The sequence below is a fragment of the Microchirus variegatus genome, assembly GCF_963457635.1.
Source record: "Microchirus variegatus genome assembly, chromosome: 6".
Classification (NCBI taxonomy): Eukaryota; Metazoa; Chordata; class Actinopteri; order Pleuronectiformes; family Soleidae; genus Microchirus; species Microchirus variegatus.
The window spans coordinates 32,093,299-32,114,554 of record NC_139807.1 but is presented as its reverse complement, the minus strand read 5'-3'; the positions used below and the strand labels follow the sequence as shown (position 1 = coordinate 32,114,554).

Sequence of the window (21,256 nt, the reverse complement as noted above, 5' to 3'; positions counted from 1 at the left end):
GACACATATTCGACATATTGATGCCAAACTGTCACTGTGGATGCCTCTTAAGTTCGAAGATGGGTGACCTTGACCTACTTTTCAAGCTCCTCGCGGAGCATTAGTAGTCGTCGACCATCACCCCTCTAGTTTTGTTTTTTTTTTTTAAACGAGGGTAAAATCATATTGTGCACACAAATTGTTCTTCTACAGCTCAGCACAATTTTAACCAGGCTTTTTTTTTAATCTTTCTTTTTTTTCTCTTTGCAGGGAGGACCCATTCAGAACAGGAAATCAAAGCGGTGCCTGGAGCTCGTGGCGAGCGGCGACAATGAGTTCGGATACCAACTGTCTCTGCAGAAGTGCAGCGGACAGAAATGGTTCATCACAAACGTGCTGTTCAACAGCTCGTTATGATCGACCGCTAAAAGCTAACATCTGAGCGAAGAGCACACGCAGGAGGAGGAGGAGGAGGAGGAGGAGGACGGTGCATGGTCCAGCATGTTGATTTCAAGCGCCGCACTGAAGTGTCCTCTGATCAGCGGTCCACGTCATAAACGTTACACATTTTTATTTTGCCTACAGGATCGGCCACAGTCGGCGGATATTTTGCAGATTTGACAAGGTAGTAAATTTAGTATATTTTGTGGTAATTTACAGTACGGTCAGACTTTTGTTGACTCGAAAGATGAGTTGAGTTTTTTTGTTTTGTACTTGTTGATATTTCTGCTACTGTGTAGCAAAGTTTTCTCTGAACCTGACGTCGCTGTAAGTCTTTTATTTCAGTGTCTCAGGTTTGTAGGTTTCTCTGTACAGCTGTGGGGAGGAAGACATGTTGGAATAAATCTGAAAACAATAGATTATTTTCTAAATGTAAATATTCCAAACATTTGTAATTTATAACAGTAAAAACAAAATGATGATTACTGATGTAAAGTACAAAGTGCAAGTGCCTCTTTTCTTCTGTCATTTTAATGAGTCGCCGCGTCTTTGTAACAATACTATATACTATATACTATATACTACACGTTAAGAAAGTCTCTCAACTATTTTGAAAAACCCAAATGCACCAAAATAAAAGAATTCATATTATTCATGGAGTGCAAAGAAATAAAGAAAGCAAACATATACAGAAACTGAACAAAACAGAATGATGAAGTATATATTAGGCTGGACGCTTCAAGGTTTAAACCAAAATAAGATGACATTATCAGATCATTTTCAAGCACAAGTTAAAGAATAGAATTCACATTTCTGTCGCAATATCCTAAAATAATACTCAACTGCACTTTTCAAAGACACTTTGGAGAAGAAGTCATTCCAAAGAAACACAACTATCTATCTATAAAGCAAGTTGTGTCTGTGTGTCATGGTGTGTGTCCGATGGTGTGCATCCTTGATTTTTCAAGTTTTTTGGAGTACTTTTATTTTTCGCTGATTGGTCACGCTACAACCAAGCAGCACATCTATTTTGGCACGGCTATTTTGTGGCTACCTTGGCAAACCTGTTTTTAACAAGTAGGCTAGCAAGGCTACGATTAGCATTAGCATAGGGCTAACATAATGCAAACACTGCAACGCAAATGTTTTGCCAATTTTCGATTAGCATTAGCGTAGCTAGCTGTTTTGTGACCGTCAGCCACACCGGTGTTGTTTGTATTATGTTAGCCTTTATGTTGCATATCATGCATTAGCATAACTGAAAAATCTTCTGTAGCTCCCACTAAAGGAATACTTTAGGCTGAATCCCAAAAGGAAAAAGGTCAATCTTCACAGGAGTGATCCTTGCTGGAGAAAAGACCCAGAGCAAAGTGAACACTCCACGTTTATGCCTGAGCAGCTCCTCCTTCGCATTCCTCCAATAGACAAAGACTCTACCTTCAGACGGTGCTTTCACACCTCTTTGTCTACTGTAGACATCGGGGAGCTGGCTCCCTGCTGGTGCTGCAGGAAGGTGTAGGCTAGACACAATACACAATATACAATACACAATAATACAATACACTATACACAAAGGACCTGGTATTCTGTACTGAGCCGGTATGGGTGGTGGGCAAAAGGAATTTTACCATTACAGCAGTCATGTGTAATGATGCTATTTTAGGCAGTCTTCTTCAATTGTCAACGTTTTTTCTAAATTTCTGATTGTCAAGTTTTTAGTTTTTTTTAATTACTCGCTAGTCATAGCCGATGCTAACATCCCGGTGTTCCTTTCGTAAGTGGTAAGCTAGCTGCTATTGTTTAAACGAGATATCCAATAAGCCTTGACATGACACGTTAAGGTTTTAAGTGAAATTAGTGCGCAGTGGATTCATTACTACGACTACTCCTTATAGTCATAGATCGCTATATACCTGATCACTGCTTTGATATCGTTAGAACTAGTATACCTATAGCTGTGCTACGTGACTCGCTGTCAACTTGGCGTTAACTATTTTCCTTTGCAATTTTTACCACCAGAGGAGACGAGGCGGTAACAGACGGGTGTCTCATTTCTTCGGGGAACTTTAAGTGCATTTCTGTATTTGCTTGTTGTTCTGTTCAGAGCCGTCGCCGTGTCTTGTCAAATTGGTGATATTTTGTGTTTGTTTGAACACGCGGAGACGCCGTGGATTTTGTCCTGCAACTGTGTAACACACAAACACACACACACACACACACTGCACTTAAAGTACAGCGCTGTGGAAGTGAAGTCAGTTTGTCGTGACAAATGCAGCAGCTGAGGCTGAAGCTGAGGAACAGCGTTGCCTTTTCTTTCTCTGACTGTGTGTGTGTGTGTGCGTGTGTGTGTGCGTGTGTGTGTGTGTGTGTGTGTGTTTGCACCTGGGGAGGAGACGAGTGGCACAGCCTGCTTTCCAAACGTCACTCCTTATTACCATTCACATTCAAACAGCGCTCAGCAGACCGCGCCATTAAAAATACATGGGAAACCCACTTTCATCAAAAGCACAACAAACCCCCTCCTGATATATGCAACAAGAGCCTCTGCATGCTCTAACTTCTAAATGAACGGATTTAAGAGTTTCAAATGACTCGATGGGAAATCTCTCATAAAATATTCTATTATCATACATACATTCATCAGCCTTGTTGATTTAGCGCAGCTTCTTGTTTCTCGGCACTGCAGAGATTATTGTTCCCCAGTAAATCCAAGTCCGCCCTGTATGTCCCACAGCGATCGAGATGAAGATCTGTCAGCTGTCCTGATTTCGATGAAGTCGGTTAAAGGGGCGCTGCGTAGTATTTATGGGTTTATATGACCCAAAATCCACTTTTTTAAAACATATTATGTGCTCCTGCATTGTCTAGTCCGGGGTCTGCAACCTGCGGCTCCTTGTAGCTTTCAAGGCGATCAAGGTGCCAAATAAAAGTGTTTTAAAGTGGAACTAGACCAGAAGTTCCTATTAACGCTGTTTTTTTGGTGTGTATCTGCGTCATTACCTTGTTTAAGAAGCCCTGACGGTTCTAAACAAACAGTTCAGCCACTGCTGAGAACGTTGTGTTTTATTGTAATCTCGGGGCTCAACGAGATCTCTGAAAATCCCGTAATAGTTACGTAAACAGCGGTTCTCCTGAACAACCGATCGTCCTGCTCCGGGCACTAGTCCGGGCACATCCGGTTGCGTACATTGAACCGCAGAAGAAGAAGAATAACGTCCGTTGTGGAGGTGTTTCACGAGCAACAGTGTCTTCTGACTCTGGGTCTGACTCCGGGTCAAAGGTCGTCAAAGGGACTTCGGCGGGGAGTCGTGAAGAAGCTATTTTTAAACACTGTTAAAACAATGTTTTGATAATGAGGAGCAGTGCATCCACCGTTCCAGAGGGGGGCGCTGCGCTTCTGAGAACGGATGTGCTGGATAGTACTGGCCAATCACAAGACTCTGTCTTCTGGGGAGTGAAAGTTCACTCTGAAATCTCGCAGCAGAAAAACAGCGTCAGAAAAGAGGATTTCTATCGGCTCGTTTACAGCAACTAGGAGGTTTTTGACCATAAAAACAAGTTAATGTATGTAAGTAGACCTCCATAACTAACATTTATGTGCAACAGGACCACTCTATGGGACCTTTAATTTATTTCAAAGTGGGTTCATTTGCGGCAAATAAATCAATTCGCCATAGTTTTTGCTCCACTTTATAAGAGGTTGTGTATAAACTGAACATTTTGTAGTTCTTAAATTTCATAAATGAAAAAAAAGTATTGCTCTTTTATGTAGTATATCTGTATAAAAACCTTTATACGTGTTATTATCTTCAATTTGTGGGTTTTTTGCCGCTCCACATGACATTTCGTAGTGTTTCAAAAAGTCATGTAAAATAACACGGTCGCGGGGCGCGGTTGCACAGCCGCTGTTAGCGGCTGGACGCCGTGTTTCTACCGGAGCCTGTAAGGACAAACGCGAGAGAACAAATCGAGCGTCGCTTTACTCGTAGCAGGAAGTCCCGCCTCCACTGACGGAGCTGATGCGATATACAAAAGACACACTTATACATCTGAATAAATACTATCTCATCTGCTGACACGGAGAAAGACGACGAGGACGACATTTGACCGGCTGAGGACACCGTAGCGCTCAGGGAAGGGAGGGGGGTGAGCAGAGGAGCAGTTCTTTGTTGTCAATTTCAGCCTCTCCTCTAGATGTCACTATAAACTACTTACTTCACATTTAAATGATATGTCTGTCTGTCTGGCGTTTGCAAAAGGACAATCATTTCCTTGTTATGGAAATTGAATTCTGACTTTCCACAGGAACATCATTTTCCGTTCGTGCACCGACCGTCGCAGAAATGGTGTTCATTATCGTCGCAGGACCTCAAGTCGAGCGCTTCCTCGATTGATTTTTCCCTCGTACGCGACAGAAATCAGTCATAACCACAGCAAACCGGGCTCTGTGTGATGAAACAAGCTGCTGTTGGGGGTTAAATAAATCCCTCCTTTGCTCCTCTGGCTGAAAATGTGCAGGAAAAAAACATGTTTTCTGGCCGCCCCTTCTTAAAGTCTTTCCTTTGCAGAACTTGACATGAAACGTGTTTGCTCAGGTGAATCAGTTTGTAAATCACGATGTAATTACTCGAGTACAAAGTGGGAGCCGACGTCAGAGCAAATATGTGAGGACGGGGGAATCAGGAGGACACAGCTCTGTGTTTAATGAGGGATTTTCTGTTAGATAAATATTAACGTCCTGTCCAAAAGTAACCGTATCTCTTGCAAAATCCATTTATTTAACTCACTGGTACAACATTATTGTTTTTTTCCAATGCATGTTTTTACGCTGGCGCTCATTCATCACACACGTTTTACTGTGGCTGAGATTCCAAGAAGCTGCTGTTCCCTGAGGAAATGAACACAATAGCAGACGACGCTGCCTTAAAAAGTGTAAAAAAAAAATATATTCCAATAAAGAAATAAATACAGCAAATAAATCTGTTTAACAGCATCTGGAAGAGGCACAAGACGAGATACAGTAAGACCGGAGCCCATTTCACCTCTCACCTCCTTACCTTTAAGAGTCGTAGCCTTTCATTTTGCTCTGTCGGGCGTTTGATTCTTGCTGAGACAGAGGTCTGCGCTGAAGTCTAAGGGCTAAGGTCTAACTGCAGCTTCACACTCAGAACTCAGGCTTTCAGAACATAGGTGTGTAACCTACAGTCCGGTTTGGTACAACACGGTACGGTTTGGAACGATAAATCCAACCGGTCAGGCTTGTGTTTTCTTTACTTGCTAAATGTTCAGTCTATCATGGTTCTGTGATCTATTGCTTGACCTCCGTGCACGGTGAACTCCACGCTTCCTGCCACCGTGGCGTGTTTTTCTAGTCCTAGTTTTGTAGCGAAAGGAAAAGAAGAAGAAGATTTGATGCAGATATGAAGATCTGGATGCGTCTTGAAAACCTGTAAAAATCACAAGATTTTACCTTTTTATTGGATTGAGCGGGTTCTAAGATGTGATTGGGCTGGAAACTGTCAGTCTGATCTGGTCCAGAGCACTACAGTCTATTAGTGACAGGAGCAGTGAGCACTGGGTAGCATTGGGTGCCTTGCTCAAGGGCAGCCCAGCTTGCCCAGCTGCCCATGATAGTGATATAACAACAGCGTTGAGAGACATTGGACTGGGCCTGAATCTCCTCCAGTCATATTTAGCGCACATGTGCTGCAGCCTCGTCACTCTTCCTGTAACTTTTGACAAAAAGCAAACAAAATGTCAAAATCTTTGTTAGAATAAAATATAACTCTCTGTCTCTCAGTCGCTCCTCTGTAGTTTTCTCTGCTTCAACAGATCATCTTTTCACACAAGGCTCCGGGAGGTGGTCGTCGTCGTCGTCTGACTTGTCGTCGTATCCTGCCGTCGACGCAGAGACAGACGTTGAACACAAAGAAAAAAAAAGGAGTATATTCTCAGCCAAAGCTGCAGTGATGATCAGGGGAAAACTGGCTGAGGTTTGAACACAATGGCAAAGGTTGTCAGAATATGAGAGACAAGCGAACGCTCGCCGGGATCTGGAGAGGCTGCCGTCTTTGTTATCTCTGCTGCAGGTGAACCACGGGTATCTGCAGAGGGAAGCTGTCACTGGTTCCCACACACACCAAGAACTTGAAAAAAGCAAACGGTTCCAGGTAGAACCTCAGCCCTTGTAGAAGAACACTTTTGGAACCCTTATTTCTAAGAGTGCAGCGACCCTCATGTGGAGGATAAAGTGGTAGAAGATGAATGGATGGAAGGATAACGTGGCGTCTGACCTATGATGTCTGACTTCAGTGGACTAAGACAAATCTTAGCATCGCCATAGGAGCGACTTAGCTTCTGTGAGTGATGACAGTCACTTGTTTGTCACTTTATAAAGACTAAAGCCCAATTTATACTCCTGCGTCACAGTGCGCACAGAGCGTCCACAGAGGCGGAGCTGATCACCGCCGACAACGTCGCTGCCAAACTATAAATACGTCATATCTTAATACACACAGCACATGTTTAGACTCGAAATGACTAATTTCTCACCTCAAATGATCTTAAAACTGCGTTCCGGGAAACAGGAAAATATTTATTTCAGGTAAGAAACGGCCACTGTTTCAATGTTATTCAGCTGTAACAACAAACAACAACAACAACAGTCTTTCTCTCTCGGACGCCATTGCTCACTGTAGCCAAAAACACAACAACCTTGCGTAGCGACCCCTACTGATCGGGCGGGAAATTGCAGTGCGTATTACGCAGTCGGAAAAGTATAATGTGGCCTTAAAGGTTAGACTAGTTTGCATTAACTGTGAGTAAAACAGAACTTCCATGTTGATGCACGTGTTAATCTGAAGACTTGAAGAAGGAAAGGTTGTCCTCGGTACTGACAGTTCTTATTATTATCATACGGTTGCAGTCGTATGATGTTCATATGACATGAATTATAACTTTAGGATTAAGATATAAAAAGATGCGATTGACTCTTATTAATCACATAGACACGTAGACGGCACAAGAACAACAACATGTTTCATAATACACCCTAATGATCGATTGCATGATGCAGTTTTATTATCTTAACTTACGTGATATCATTTGTTCTCCCCCCCCCCCCCCCCCCCCGCTGAATAATGCAGGTGTAAAACAGTGATTTAGTTTCTAATGGCTGAGAAAACAATGAGCTCGGATATCACATAATAATTCAGCGCCGCCATTCATCGACTCATTAACACTTGGGAAATGATTTTTGATGATTCAAAAAGCCACGAGGCTCATTGCCCGAGCAGCTGTGAACCTTTATGTAACTCTCTCTCTCGTTAATATATTCACCGAATTCTGACAAAGTGAGAGGATGTAGATACTTTGGCACTTTATCTACGACAGTGTAACTGGCTTTTGACAGAGACAGATGAGGCTCCACGAGGGAAATTCAATCAGATTAAACTGTGAAAATGGATATTGACTGTATTATCTGCACTAGTCTGTTTGCTTTCAGCGTTTTGGGAAGGTCTTCCTCCAGTCAGCGACGTCTTCCTCTGTTCAAAAATCAAACTCTTATTCCTCTTCTGAAGTCGACGCCAGCTGCCGCTGAATCTCGTCGTGGACGTAATCTCACGCTAAAGCAGGTTATTCTGGTTTGTGGCTCATAAACCCATCAGATTACAGACTGTCACTGTAATTTAGGCTCTGCCGACATCTGAATAATCACTTAGTCGCTCACTGTTTGACTTCTGTCGTAATTGTCACATAAATGTTTCATTGTGACACGTTGTGATTATAAATATCTATCTATAAAGCAAGTTGTGTCTGCGTGTGTGTGTGTGTCTGTGACAGGCATATCTCGCTGACCTTTAGTCAGATCGCCCTACGATTTTGGATATAAGTTGAGCATGGCCCGACGGTGTGCATCCTTGATTTTCAAGTTTTTTGGAGTCATTTTAATTTTCGCCGATTTATCACGCTAACACCAGGCAGCGGCGCGTCAGGATTGTCAGATTGTCAACAACGGGTAAGCAGCGGCTCATTTAAACACGGTTATATTGAAACAACAAAGTCGGTCTCTATTCACCAATACGCAAGGTCATATTTATTTAGCATTAGCATGCTACTATTTTGCAGCTAACTTGGCGAACCTGTTTCCAAAGGTTGCATTAGCATAGCTAGCTGTTTTGTGTTTTGTCAGCCACGCTGGGATCTCTTGCATTTGTGCCTAATGAGGTTGCAGAGTGTTCATATTATATTAGGCTAGCTTTGCTTTTCCTTGCACTGACCTTTAGTATTTAACCAACCTTTGAATCCTGTGTCTGAGCTGTTAAATCATCAGGTAGCGTCTTATAATTCCTGTTATTGACGTATTGATAGTGTTAAAAATGGTTGTTTATCCTGTTTAGTTTTCCTTATGTTATAAATATTTTAATCAATCAAATTTTTGGGGGGGCGTGAGATGATGGAACTGGTTAATATGAGAACTTTTTTGTTTATTTCAGCTTATTGTGAACGCATTTGTGTCGCCAAAGGCCTGTTTTTGTCAAGTCAAGCAACAAGCAAAGTATTATTATTATTATTATTATTATTATTAAGACAGTAGAATTAGTGATGCATGATGAACGTGACACTGTGGAGGACACGGATGCTGACCTGGGTCCAAAAATTCTGACCCAAATGAGATGTACTGGATTAGGCTTTAATGTTTTAAAGATTTTTCTTAATCTACAAATTTGCCTTGAAAAACTCCGCTGTGCATTAATGTTTGTTTGATGTTTAAAGCTGCAAACTAAAACTCTGACCTCTGAATTCTTTCAGTCAAGCACAGAGAAATGCTCTAACGCTACGAGCTTCAGAAGCAGAGGAGCTTTTTTTTTCCTAAGAGCAGCAGACTCCGAACTTATCAAGGTATGCACAACACAATAAGCTCAATAATCCTCAGTATATTGCAAGAGAAAATCCATCAATACTCCATTTTCGAGTGTCCTTACAGAACTCAATTAGATTAGCCCCCGCAAAAAGATTGAAAATAATAATAAGATGAGGTATGTGGGTCAACGTATTGGACAATGTGGCTTTTCCATCCATCATCTACCGCTTCATCCTCCACATGAGGGTCATGGGGGATCTGCTCACATCACCAGTCCATCATATATAGAGTTTAACAACCATCCACTCTCACACCTACAGTCAATTCAGAGTGTCTAATTTGCTTAATTCCCCAAATCTGCATGTTTTTGGACTGTGGGAGGAAGCCCACGCACACTTAAAATAAATTAAAATGTTGTTATTACAACAAAAGAACTGCTCTTTGGCAGTTGTTTGACAATATTTGTCATATTTTTACGAGTAAAAATGTGCTCAAATGAACAATATGACAGTCACGTACATTTTTACCCTTAGTGCATGTGCAGCCATGGGAATGACACACAACTCCTTATATGGACATCCTCCTGGGGGGGGGGGTGTTTATAGGTCACATATTCATACTTTAAAAAATGTTTTAGCAGTGATATAAAAGTAGCAATAATTGTGCAGACGTCACAAAATTCAGTGTTTTTCTTTTTTTTTTGTTCATAAAAACGAGCCGAGTGAACTTTGAACTGTGACGTATTTTCCTAATTTCACAAATTCAATCCGATTTTAACATAAACATTTAACATTCAACGTCTAACATTTTGAGTAGTTTTTGCTCAGGTGTGTTTATATAGTTGATGAAAACGAAAGACATTTTCATCAGATTGCAGAGGTTGTGCTAAAAAAAAAAAGGACATAAGACACTATATATATACTGACTATATAGTGTCTTATGTGTGCATATATTAGTATATGCACATATGTGCAGACTTCACATCTGCACATATATGACAGAAATGAACCTTCGTTCATGGAAATCTGGTTTATGGCTTTTATTTTTGATTACAAGCTGTTTTACAACTCGCTTCATTAGTCTTTTTATACATATATGTATATATACTGTATATAATTTTTGCTGATGTGGTGAATTTGCAAAGTCATCATACGCTTACCTCAAAGTTCATCAAAACATAAACCACTCAACACTAAACGCAGCTGAATTCTCTTCACTTTGTTGCAGTAAAATGAACATGAAAGCGGTCGAGCTGTAGTCTGTTTACCTGTTTACAGAATGAATGAGACGCCGTTTTAATTAAAATGCAGTGATGGAGACATTGTTTTTGCAAAGGTGTGAGTATGTTCTCCGGCAGCTCGTTCCTCACTAACATATTTGGACTTGTTTTTATCGACGACTCTTGTCCCGTTTGTAAACACGGGCTCAAGAAGACTCATTTGGGGGAAGTGAAAAAGCCGTTTGCTAACAATCACAGTCTTTAATATTCCTCGCACACTTGGCAGCCGGGATGAAAACAAATGACCTGAGCGCCATGAGACGCGGAGGAAAGCAACTCTGATCTTGTTTTTCCCTCCACAATAAGAGATGTGACAGACGCTGAAACTGTTTGAAATGCTAATAACAAACAAACTTCAGGAGACTCAGGTACAGTTTGTGCAGAGATCACATGATTAAACTCAAATGACCTGGGGGCCAATGCGCGTTTATCGTGGTCAAAAGGGGAGTGGCCTAGAGAACAAAAAGTGGGGGAAAAAAATAACTGAATTAATTTTTGAAATTCAGGATATGATCCATTTGTCTTGATGCACTTTGACAGAGAGCTGAGTTTCTTCTCAAAAACAAAAAGTATCTCAGAATGACTTGAAATTTACCACCATAACAGTCGGCATCGCCCTGAACAAGAATCCGTTGAAAATATTTGCAAAGCTCTTAAGGAATAATTTTAATGAATTTTTGAAATTCAGGAAATGATCCATTTGCCCTGATGCACTTTGACAGTGAGCTGACTTTCTTTTCAAAAACAAAAATTACCTCAAAATGACTTGAAATTTACCATCATAATAGTCGGCATTGACCTGAACAAGGATCCGTTGAAAATATTTGCAAATCTCTTAAGGAATAATTTTTATGAATTTTTGAAATGTAGGAAATTATCCATTTGCCCTGATGCACTTTGACAATGAGCTGACTTTCTTCTCAAAAACAAAAAGTTTCTCAGAATGACTTGAAATTTACCACCATAATAGTCGGTATGGCCCTGAACAAAGATCCGTTGAAAATATTTGCAAACCTCTTAAGGAATAATTTTTATGAATTTTTGAAATGTACAAATAATACAACCTTAATAATCCATCCATCCATCCATTATCTACCGCTTTTTCCTCCACCAGAGGGTCACTGTGCCTATCTCAGCAGACATTGGGCGATAGGCGGGGTACACCCTGGACAGTTCACCAGTCCATCGCAGGGCCACATATAGAGACAAACAACCATTCACTCACACACTCACACCTACGGTCAATTTAGAGTGACCAATTCACCTAATCCCCATATCGCATGTTTTTGGACTGTGGGAGGAAGCCGGAGAACCCGGAGAAAACCCACGCACACACGGGGAGAACATGCAAACTCCTTGCAGAAAGGCCCTTGTTCCGAAGTTGTTCCAAACGGGGCTCGAACCCAGGAACCCGGGTCTTCTTGCTGCAAAGGCAAGAGTGCTAACCACTACACCAACCGTGGGCCCCACCTTAATAATCATTTAATTGTAAAATACAGTGAAAGTAGACCCCTGATGTACAGAGATCACATGACCAAACTCAAAAACAGGAACTCCAGGCACTATAAAGTGCAGCTGATTGCTAAACTCACGGTCACGGACGCTCAAAGGTCGCACACGTGTGAGCGAGGAAGAATTGATGACCGCGGTTTCTGACCGTTTGCGCAGCTCACACCTCACCCGATGACCCCCGCGTCCAGAAACCTCGGTCGTTGAAGAAAGAGCCTGAGCCATAAATCACTGATCCAGATTTACCCAGCAGTCGTTTTTTATGACCGCCGCCTACACAAGCACCTGAAACGAGATGCCGCTGAGAGCGAGCCGGTCGGAGTCTGAGTGGCAGGATGAGAAATCTGCAATTCCAGGAGACCTTGGCAGCGGTCCAGTGTTCCTACACACTGAGATAAAGCAGCTGAAGTGGTTTGAGCTGCAGATAAAAATCAGCCCAGAGAGGAAGGAGACAAATGGGCCGACTCAGTCGAGAATAAAAGGACAAAAAGTGACACTTCGCCTCACTTTACTTCAGCCCTGACCCGAATAAATGCATGGAAAATGACACGTTCACCTTCGTAAAAAAAAACATCTTTTTCAATAATATTCAGAATTATTGAGCAGAATTTGTCTCGGCAGAGGAACAGAAAATCAGAGGTGGAAAACAAATAAATAGACTTGGTTACTGTTCAGACCCTTAACCCCAAATTGCCTATTTCCAGCCACGGGGGGTGAATAAGCGAGCTCGTGATGACGCTCCACGCTTTGATAAATGGAAAGGTTTATGTCAGGAAGGGAATTCAGGGAAAAATCATTCCCAAATCAACGATATGGATCGGAAAAATACGCTGTGGAGACGAATAAGACTCTGATAGAGTTATTTATTATTCATCTACTTGACTTCAGTATCTTTACATTTATTTTACAAAGTTCAGTTCAAGCTATATTAACAGTTTATAACATATAAGAGTTGTATATACAGGTGAAAATTAGTATAGTATACTGGAAAACTGTGTATGTTTCCTGATGTTTTACATATTAAATGAGCAATTAAAGGTGCATTGTGTAATAAGTCATAAAATCCTCCTAATATGTCACAGAGACTCAGGAATAATGTTCATATAACAAACTGAACTCACCAACAACATTTATTTTGCAGACTGCAAATAAAATACCAAACGTCTACAAAGAGGCCAATAATTTTCTCTGTTGTGGCGAAGGCTGCATGTAAATCTGTGGCTTCACACAGTTGCTCTGTTCGTTATCTCGCTGCTGCCTCAGGAGCAAAGACATTGAAGCTCATTTAAACTCTAAATCTGATCCTGAAGGACAAAACAAAGCTTCTGCTGTGTTTTTATATACGTTACACATTTATACGCTCACATTACAGCAGGGAAAACACCTTTTCTTCAGAGTTTGGTGTCCATGTAGATCTCACTGATTATTCATTGCATCAGTGAGAATGAGTTACTCTGATGCCGGGCTCTCAAACTCTAATGACCTGAGGGCCACTGAGTGTCTGGTTTGGTCAGTCGGGGGCCGGTGAAGTCAAAAAAAAGGGCCAACTTTTTGAGAAAAAGACATGGAAACTATAATATTTATGATGATATTTCACATAATTTCACATTATAAGTGATTGTTTTTATATGGAATGGAAAAAAAATAATTTTTTGGAAACTTTTGGAATTTTTTTTTTTACATTAGTTATTCATTTTTATTCGAGTTTCCAAAAAATGACGGAAAAAAATTAAAAAAAAAAAAAAAATTTAAACTTTTTTTTTTTTTCATATTTTTTGGAAAGTCGAGATCTCGACTTTGAAACACGAGATCTCGACTTTCCAAAAAATATGAAAACATTTTTTTATGTTTTTAAAACTTTTTTTCCGGTTTCTTTCCAAAAAAATGATGAAAAAAAAAAAAATTTCAACATTTTTTTTTTCATATTCTTTTGGGATACTTGAGATCTCAACTTTGAAACTCGAGATTTACATTTTTTTTTTTTTTTCTCATGTCACTTCGGGGGCTCCTTAAAAATGAATAACTAATGTGAAAAAAAATGTTTTAGCATATGTATATTATTTATATGGCTTTATTAATAAACTTAACATGGCTCATATACATAAATCATTTTAAAAATAAAGACCCATTTTAATTAGACAAAAAGGTCCAATCTTTGATTGTGTTTATTATTTCTAAATGTGCAGGTGGGAATGGCTTTCAAAGTACAATACAGATCACTGGTGTTTTTTCTGCTGATGTTGTTATGCATCTATACAGAATAGAACAATAACAATACAGATAATACAGTGTTTGTGAGTTGATGTTTTTCAGTCTTTTCATTGGATTTGTTCAAAATAATAATATAATAAAAAAATAGGTCGAGACGAGCTAAAATATCGAATGAAATTCAGGATAATTTTGTTTAATTTGTGTTGAGTTGTGTGTGACAAACAGACTCAGAGTGTGATGGTTTACAGGCAGCAGTGCAGTATGTGCAGAGTTCTAACTCCAGCACCATCACACTCTCCTTTTTCACAGCAGAATTACAGCAATCTGTCCTTCCTCCTCCTCCTCCTCCTCCTCGGTGTGTGATACTGTATCTGCACAAACCCAGAGCATCCACACACACATCCAGAGGGTAAGTGATGTGACACGTCAAGTGCCAAAGCAAAGCAGCATCAGCAGAGGGAGCACAGAGACGCCCGCCAGCGACATCACATCCTGTCAAAGCGTTCGCGTTGTGCGATCTCGAGTCAGAAAGACGAGTTTCGCCGGAGTCTGCTGCTTTTATTTGATCGCTATCGAGAGCGACACGACGCCTCGCCTCCTACGATAGCTGACATTGTGAAGCCAACACACACAGAGGAGGAGGAGGAGGAGGAGGAGGAGGAGGAGGAGGAGGAGCTCTGATCTGAAGGATGCTGCATGTCGTGTGTGACACCGACCACAGCATCCTCTTTAATTGATTTATTTGGTACTTCATGTAACACGAGTCGTTCATTAGAACTGCAGCTGCAGTTTAATTAAAAGCTCTTGTCTTCCATCACAGGAGACAAGATGCTCTTACTGTAATTGCTAATCCCTGCGTAATTAGAAAAACACACTATACCAGGAGCGGGTTTACTGGGCTTAATAATGAATATTTAGATTCGGTTACAAAGTTGAAATATTGCCACCGTTTCTAGTCAAAAAGTGTCATCTGTTACCTCGAGATTTCAATAAATTAAAGCTCACATAGAGTGGTCCTGTTGCACATATATGTTAGTTATGTAGGTCTACTTACATACATTAACTTGTTTTTATGCTCAAAAACCTCCTAGTTGCTGCAAACGAGCCGATGGAAATCTCTCCTCACTGAAGCTCTCCTCAGCCGCGATATTTCAGACATAAATCTAACCCCCAGAAGACAGAACTGTGTTGTGATTGGCCAGCCAGCGCAGAGCCTTCCCAACTGTCTTGTGATTGGCCAATACCCAGAAGTGACGTAATCAGCACACCCGCTCTCAGAAACGCAGCGCCCCCCTCTGGAACGGTGGATGCACTGCTCCTCATTATCAAAACATTGTTTTAACAGTGTTTAAAAATAGCTTCTTCACGACTCCCCGCCTCAGTCCCTTTGACGACCTTTGACCCGGAGTCAGACCCAGAGTCTGAAGACACTGTCGCTCGTGAAACACCTCCACGACGGACGTTATTCTTCTTCCGCGGTTCAATGTACGCAACCGGATGTGCCCGGACTAGTGCCCGGAGCAGGAGGATCTGCTGTTCAGGAGAACCGGTGTTTACGTAACCGGACCGGGTTTTTTTCAGAGATCTCGCTGAGCCCGAGATTACAATAAAACACAGCGTTCTCAGCAGTGGCTGAACTGTTTGTTTAGAACCTTCAGGGCTTCGTAAACAAGGTAATGACGCAGATACACACAAAAAAAACCCAGCTTTAATTGGAACTTCCGGTATAGTTCCGCTTTAAATCCTTTACAGAAGTAAAAAGGCTGGCGGTCGACCAAAATGAACTGTGATAAATCAGAACTATTGAGTCAGGAATAAATCCAACACCCTCGAGTCTCACTCTGCTCCCCTGACAGTCAGAAAATATATGTGATGTTGACTCACGTTGATACTAAGCTAAATAATACGTTTTCCCATAAAAGTGAATGAGAAAGAAGAGACTCTGGACTCTTCCAGTCAGACGATGGGGGGGGATTGAGTCTCCTTGAATCTTTCATATTGATTATCGCCTGTTGTGCCAGACCAGTCGTGATGGTGTATTTAGTGATGACAGGAAATCATTGCACGTGGATGTGGCTTCTGTATGTGCTGTGCACTGTAAATAATTCATGTGCTGAGTCACTGGAAAAGACTAAATGTGTCCAACTGTGCTTCAAGTCATCATTTTATATGATCCTTTACCAGGGCCGGCCCAAGCCTCCATGGGGCCCTGAGCAAAATGTGACTTTGGGGCCTTCTGTTACTGCCAATAATGATGATTATTGATCATTCACACACCTACTATACGAAAGGTATTCTACTTATTCTACTCGAATACGCTTGTAAAACTAAATGTGAGAACTTTTTGTTGCATGGAAACAGAAAAATCTTTCAATTAATATTTGGCAAAATCAGCAACTCCCCCTACTGGCGACACAGAGAATCAATACATAAAACCAAACAGTTTATACATAAAAAATATTCTAAAAATGTGCACAATCTTTGGGGAGGATTACACAAAATACACTCCTGTAATACAAATATTTGACTTTTATATGTAAAAAAAACACAGCATTAAATAAAATAAACAAATAAATATCAAACAAGTACTTCAATAATAATGTAAATCAACAGAGGAACCTGAAACAGTGTCATAAAAATGGTGTCATAAAAATTTTGTAAATAATAATTTTGTAAATATATATATATATATATATATATATATATACATATATATATATATATATATATATATATATATATATAAAAGTTAAATAATCACATCTGACAACTATGTAAACACTGTGAAAAAGCTTTGGTAAAAATAGGGAGAAAAATTCTAAATAAACTAAAGCTATACAAACTTTTATTGATTTTTGAGTCAATTGCTCTTGGGGGCCCTCTAGTGGTCACGGGGCCATAAACAGCGGCTTAGTTCACTTATGCTCTGCCCTTTACTGATTTTCCTACAGTATATATTTATATTTTTTTACACTCTTTATCTCACACAAACAACAGAACCTTCAGGATTTGTTCGAGCTTCAGTCAACAAGTCTTGAAATCATCCATTAAGGATTCGACATAGCAAGAAAAAAAAAAATTAAATGCAAATTTAATTGACTGAATCTTGGCAAACAGAACATGAATCACATTTAAAAAAACAACCATAACTTGGTTGCATTATTCATACGTAGTGGCTCCACTATAGAGCACAGTATGTATGTTTTGTCCAAAAACCTAAAAGCACTTTTTTAACTGCATGAGTTTCCATGTGTAGCGGCTAATTGGCTCTTACTTAGCGGTGATGGAAGTGGCTCATGGCAGACAGAGTTTGTGACAGTGAACCCACAAAGGCCACAGAAGAAGAAAAAAACCCTGCTTATGATAAATGTGTGTTTAACATTCAGACCACACACACACACACACACTCTGCATGAATATGCTGAGGTGGAGCGACGGTGGCCGTCCTGTGAGCCAAATTGTGTTGGGCTTGAGGGACTGAGTCTGAATCATCACTGACAAAACCCTGTGTCTGATTCCAGCTCTGCTTACACTCTGCCTGGATTCTGTACCTGAGGGTCTGATGGTATTAGCATGAGATCTGTTGGAGGAGAGCGTCTTTCCCCCCCGGGGAGATATTTAAGTGTGTTTTCTGCAATAAGCCAAAAGTGGGAGGGAGAGCGAGGACTGAAATCCAATTTTGTAGGTCACAAAAGCAGCTTAAAAAACAGCTTTTTTTATATGCCGCGGTTTAAATACGTTCATATTTTATTGTATGTAAAACAGTGGCCATCAGCAGTTAAGATGGGTAAACAAGCCCAACTTTAAGGAGCGGGAAAGTTCCACCAAAGGAAGTTTCACTTAAAACGATGTTCATGAACAATACTGCTTTATTTTATTCAATCATCAAACCAAATCTAGTTCATTCATGCAACAGATTCATGCACGTTAGTCACACCTACGTTTGAAATACTCAAATGCTTCTGCACTGTCAGTGGTGGGTACACTCTTAGAAATCAAAGCACTAAGTAGAACGATAAGTAGAACCATATAAGGTTCTTCGGCTTGTCCTCATAGAAGAACCCTTGTTGGGTTTATTCACTGCAAACTCTGTTTATGTCTTAGTTTAGGGCTTTAGTCTGTTGATCTGACCACTGACAAACTCAATAACTCAGCTCGTAGTGCTTCAACCAGGCTGCCAGGAGAGTAAGTAAGAACCACATAAGGTTCTTCGGCTTGTCCTCATAGGAGAACCCTTAGTGTTACCAAGAACCCTTTAATACCCTTTCTTCAGGGAAAGGGTTTTTCAGAAGCAAATGGTTCCAGGTAGAACCTCAGCCCTTGTAGAAGAACACGTTTGGAACCCTTATTTCTAAGAGTGTTGAACAGGTTGAGCTGCAGCTATGGTTTGGAAATACCTGATCTCAAATCTAAAGGTCTCATTACACTCTTAGAACTAAGGGTTCCAAAAGGGTCCTTCTACAATGGCTGAGGTTCTACCTGGAACCGTTTACTTCTGAAAAACCCTTTCCAGAATAAAGGGTTTTTCAAGGGTTCTTGGTAACACTAACGGTTCCAGTAAGAACCATTTTGATCCAGAGAACCCTTTAAAAGCCATTTCCTGAATAAAGGGTTTTAAAATGGTTCTTGGTAACACTAGGGTTCTCCTATGAGGACAAGCCGAAGAACCTTATATGGTTCTACTTAGCACTTTTATTTCTAAGAGTGTACAGGAGAGTGGTATAAGCAACTGCACTACATCTCCAGTCCAGTAGGTGGTGGTAAGAAGAAGAAGTTGAAGGCCAAACAAGCATGATGATGTTATGAAATGGGCCAGACAAGCCCATGTCATCAATGGCAAACACCTGAAAAATGGATGATGCAAAACAAAAAATGGAATCAGGGTTCTTCAGCACATAACCCCGCCCCTCTCTAGAGTTCCTGGTCATCTGAAAAGTCCCTTGTCACGAGAAGGTTCTCATAGGTAGCTAGGTTCTTAAAGTTTGGGATCGAGGGAAAGTTTTCCACAGAAATTAGCCGGGGTCACGGCTACCGCCGTCTACCAATTATTGCAGTCAGTAGAGTCTCAGCTGCCAAGCAACCACGGGGTTGCCAGTTACGTCAGAAAACGAAACCTAAAAGACCTCTGTGTTTTGAATTTGAATGTAGTAACTGTTTTTGGCCACATTCTTACATATGGCGCCTTTAATATATTTATTCCATGATGTACCTTACTATTCCATCGGCACGACTTTAAGGATGATATTGTTGGTCCACTCTATAACTGTGAAGTCATGCATAACCATTCTATTAAATTTCTCTATATAAATCCACCACCTATTTTCCTTTTGCGACACATTTCAGCAAATTGTTTGCATTGCAGTGTAACAGATGCACAGAATGAGAGCGTTACAGGTGTGGTCCAACTCTGTGAACTCCACGGTCACAGATCTTAAGAGTTGGGGGCATCTCGATAGATAAGATGGACACACCAGCTGCCATGTTGGCTCTACCTGAGACTGTGACCTTGCTTGGGAGGACAGTGTCCTCACTCATCAAAGTAATCTTGCAGACCAGACGGTGGCCCAAGTACCACCTTCTCTCTCAAATAGCCTCACCTACTAATCCAGGTGATAATGCACTGCACAGAGCCCTGAGGCGTCGTCGTGGAAATGGTCAACTCTGAAGAAAAAAATGTCGGCGCTGCTTCTGCTTGTATATAAAAGCGGTCGGCGTAATATACGGCCTGCCTTGGGGCGGTGTTTACAAGCATCACGGTGTAAGGACACACGGCTAATATACTGGGCAGTAGAAAAATAGTGTCCCTCAACATCCAAACGAGTTCTGAAGTCGTTTATCAAAATCACTCAGCGGCGGCAGCAGCAGCAGCAGCAGCAGCAGCAGCAGCAGCAGCAGCATCATCATGGACTCAGTGTTCAGCTCTGACTGTAAAGTAAAGGCAGTCGTGGAGGCTTTTAACCTCCACACACACACACACACACACACACACACAGAAAATAAATGTCCATTTTGTAACACTTAAGAGGGTTTAATGGCACAAAGTGAATATGCTGCCCCCGAGTACGTTCCTATAAGTGTGTTATAATTGCTTTAAAATAAAAATGGTTGCTCTTCATAGCCTTAGAATAATGTGTCCCTTTGGGTAAATACAGTGTTGTGCTGCTGTGGGTCACACAACAGAAGAAGTAATGAGGAGGGGATTGTTGTCTCGTCTGATCTTGTTCGGTTCCCCTGTGTGTTTGCATGCAGCAAAAGGCAAAGAGGAGAGAGTTGTGATCCAGTAGTGACGATTAAACACATCCATCCATGTTCTACGGCTTCAATCGCAGCTGGACAGGTCGCAATTCAACACAGTTGAATGAAACAACAAAAGACTGCTAACTCGCTGTACGCTCTTAGAAATAAAAGTGCTAAGTAGAACCATATAAGGTTCTTCAGCTTGTCCTCATAGGAGAACCCTGTGTTACCAAGAACCTTTTTAAACCCCTTTATTCAGGAATGTATTTATTCAATCGATGACGTGGGCTTGTCTGGCCCATTTCACCATCATCAAGTAGAACCATATATACAGTTCTTCGGCTTGTCCTCATAGGAGAACCCTTTATAGTGTTACCAAAAACCTTTTAAAACCCTTTATTCAGGAAAAGTGTTTTAAAGGGTTCTCTGGATCAGTGTCACCAAGAACCCTTTTCAGAAGCAAATGGTTCCAGGTAGAACCTCAGCCCTTGTAGAAGAACACTTTTGGAACCCGTGTTTCTAAGAGTGTACCCTCTTACAAATAAAAGTGCTAAGTAGAACCATATAAGGTTCTTCGGCTTGTCCTCATAGGAGAACCCTTTTTGGTTCCTGGTAGGACCTTGTATATAGGTTCCACCTGGAACCCTTAGTGTTACCAAGAACCCTTTTAAAACCCTTTATTCAGGAATTTATTTATTCAATCGATGACGTGGGCTTGTCTGCCCCATTTCATGACA

The 21,256-nt window shown here is 41.0% G+C and overlaps 1 protein-coding gene across 1 annotated transcript in view; it reads left to right on the top strand.

Annotated features, from left to right (window-relative positions):
- Window positions 1-396, top strand: part of galnt18b (UDP-N-acetyl-alpha-D-galactosamine:polypeptide N-acetylgalactosaminyltransferase 18b) — a gene marked incomplete at its 3' end in the record, with an annotated part of 112,165 nt that extends 111,769 nt beyond the window's left edge. Inside the window, exon 11 of the mRNA XM_083891248.1 lies at window positions 250-396. Coding sequence (XP_083747374.1) covers window positions 250-396 — 147 coding nt within the window. The remainder of the gene's footprint in view (window positions 1-249) is intronic.
- Window positions 397-21,256: the final 20,860 nt, after the last annotated feature.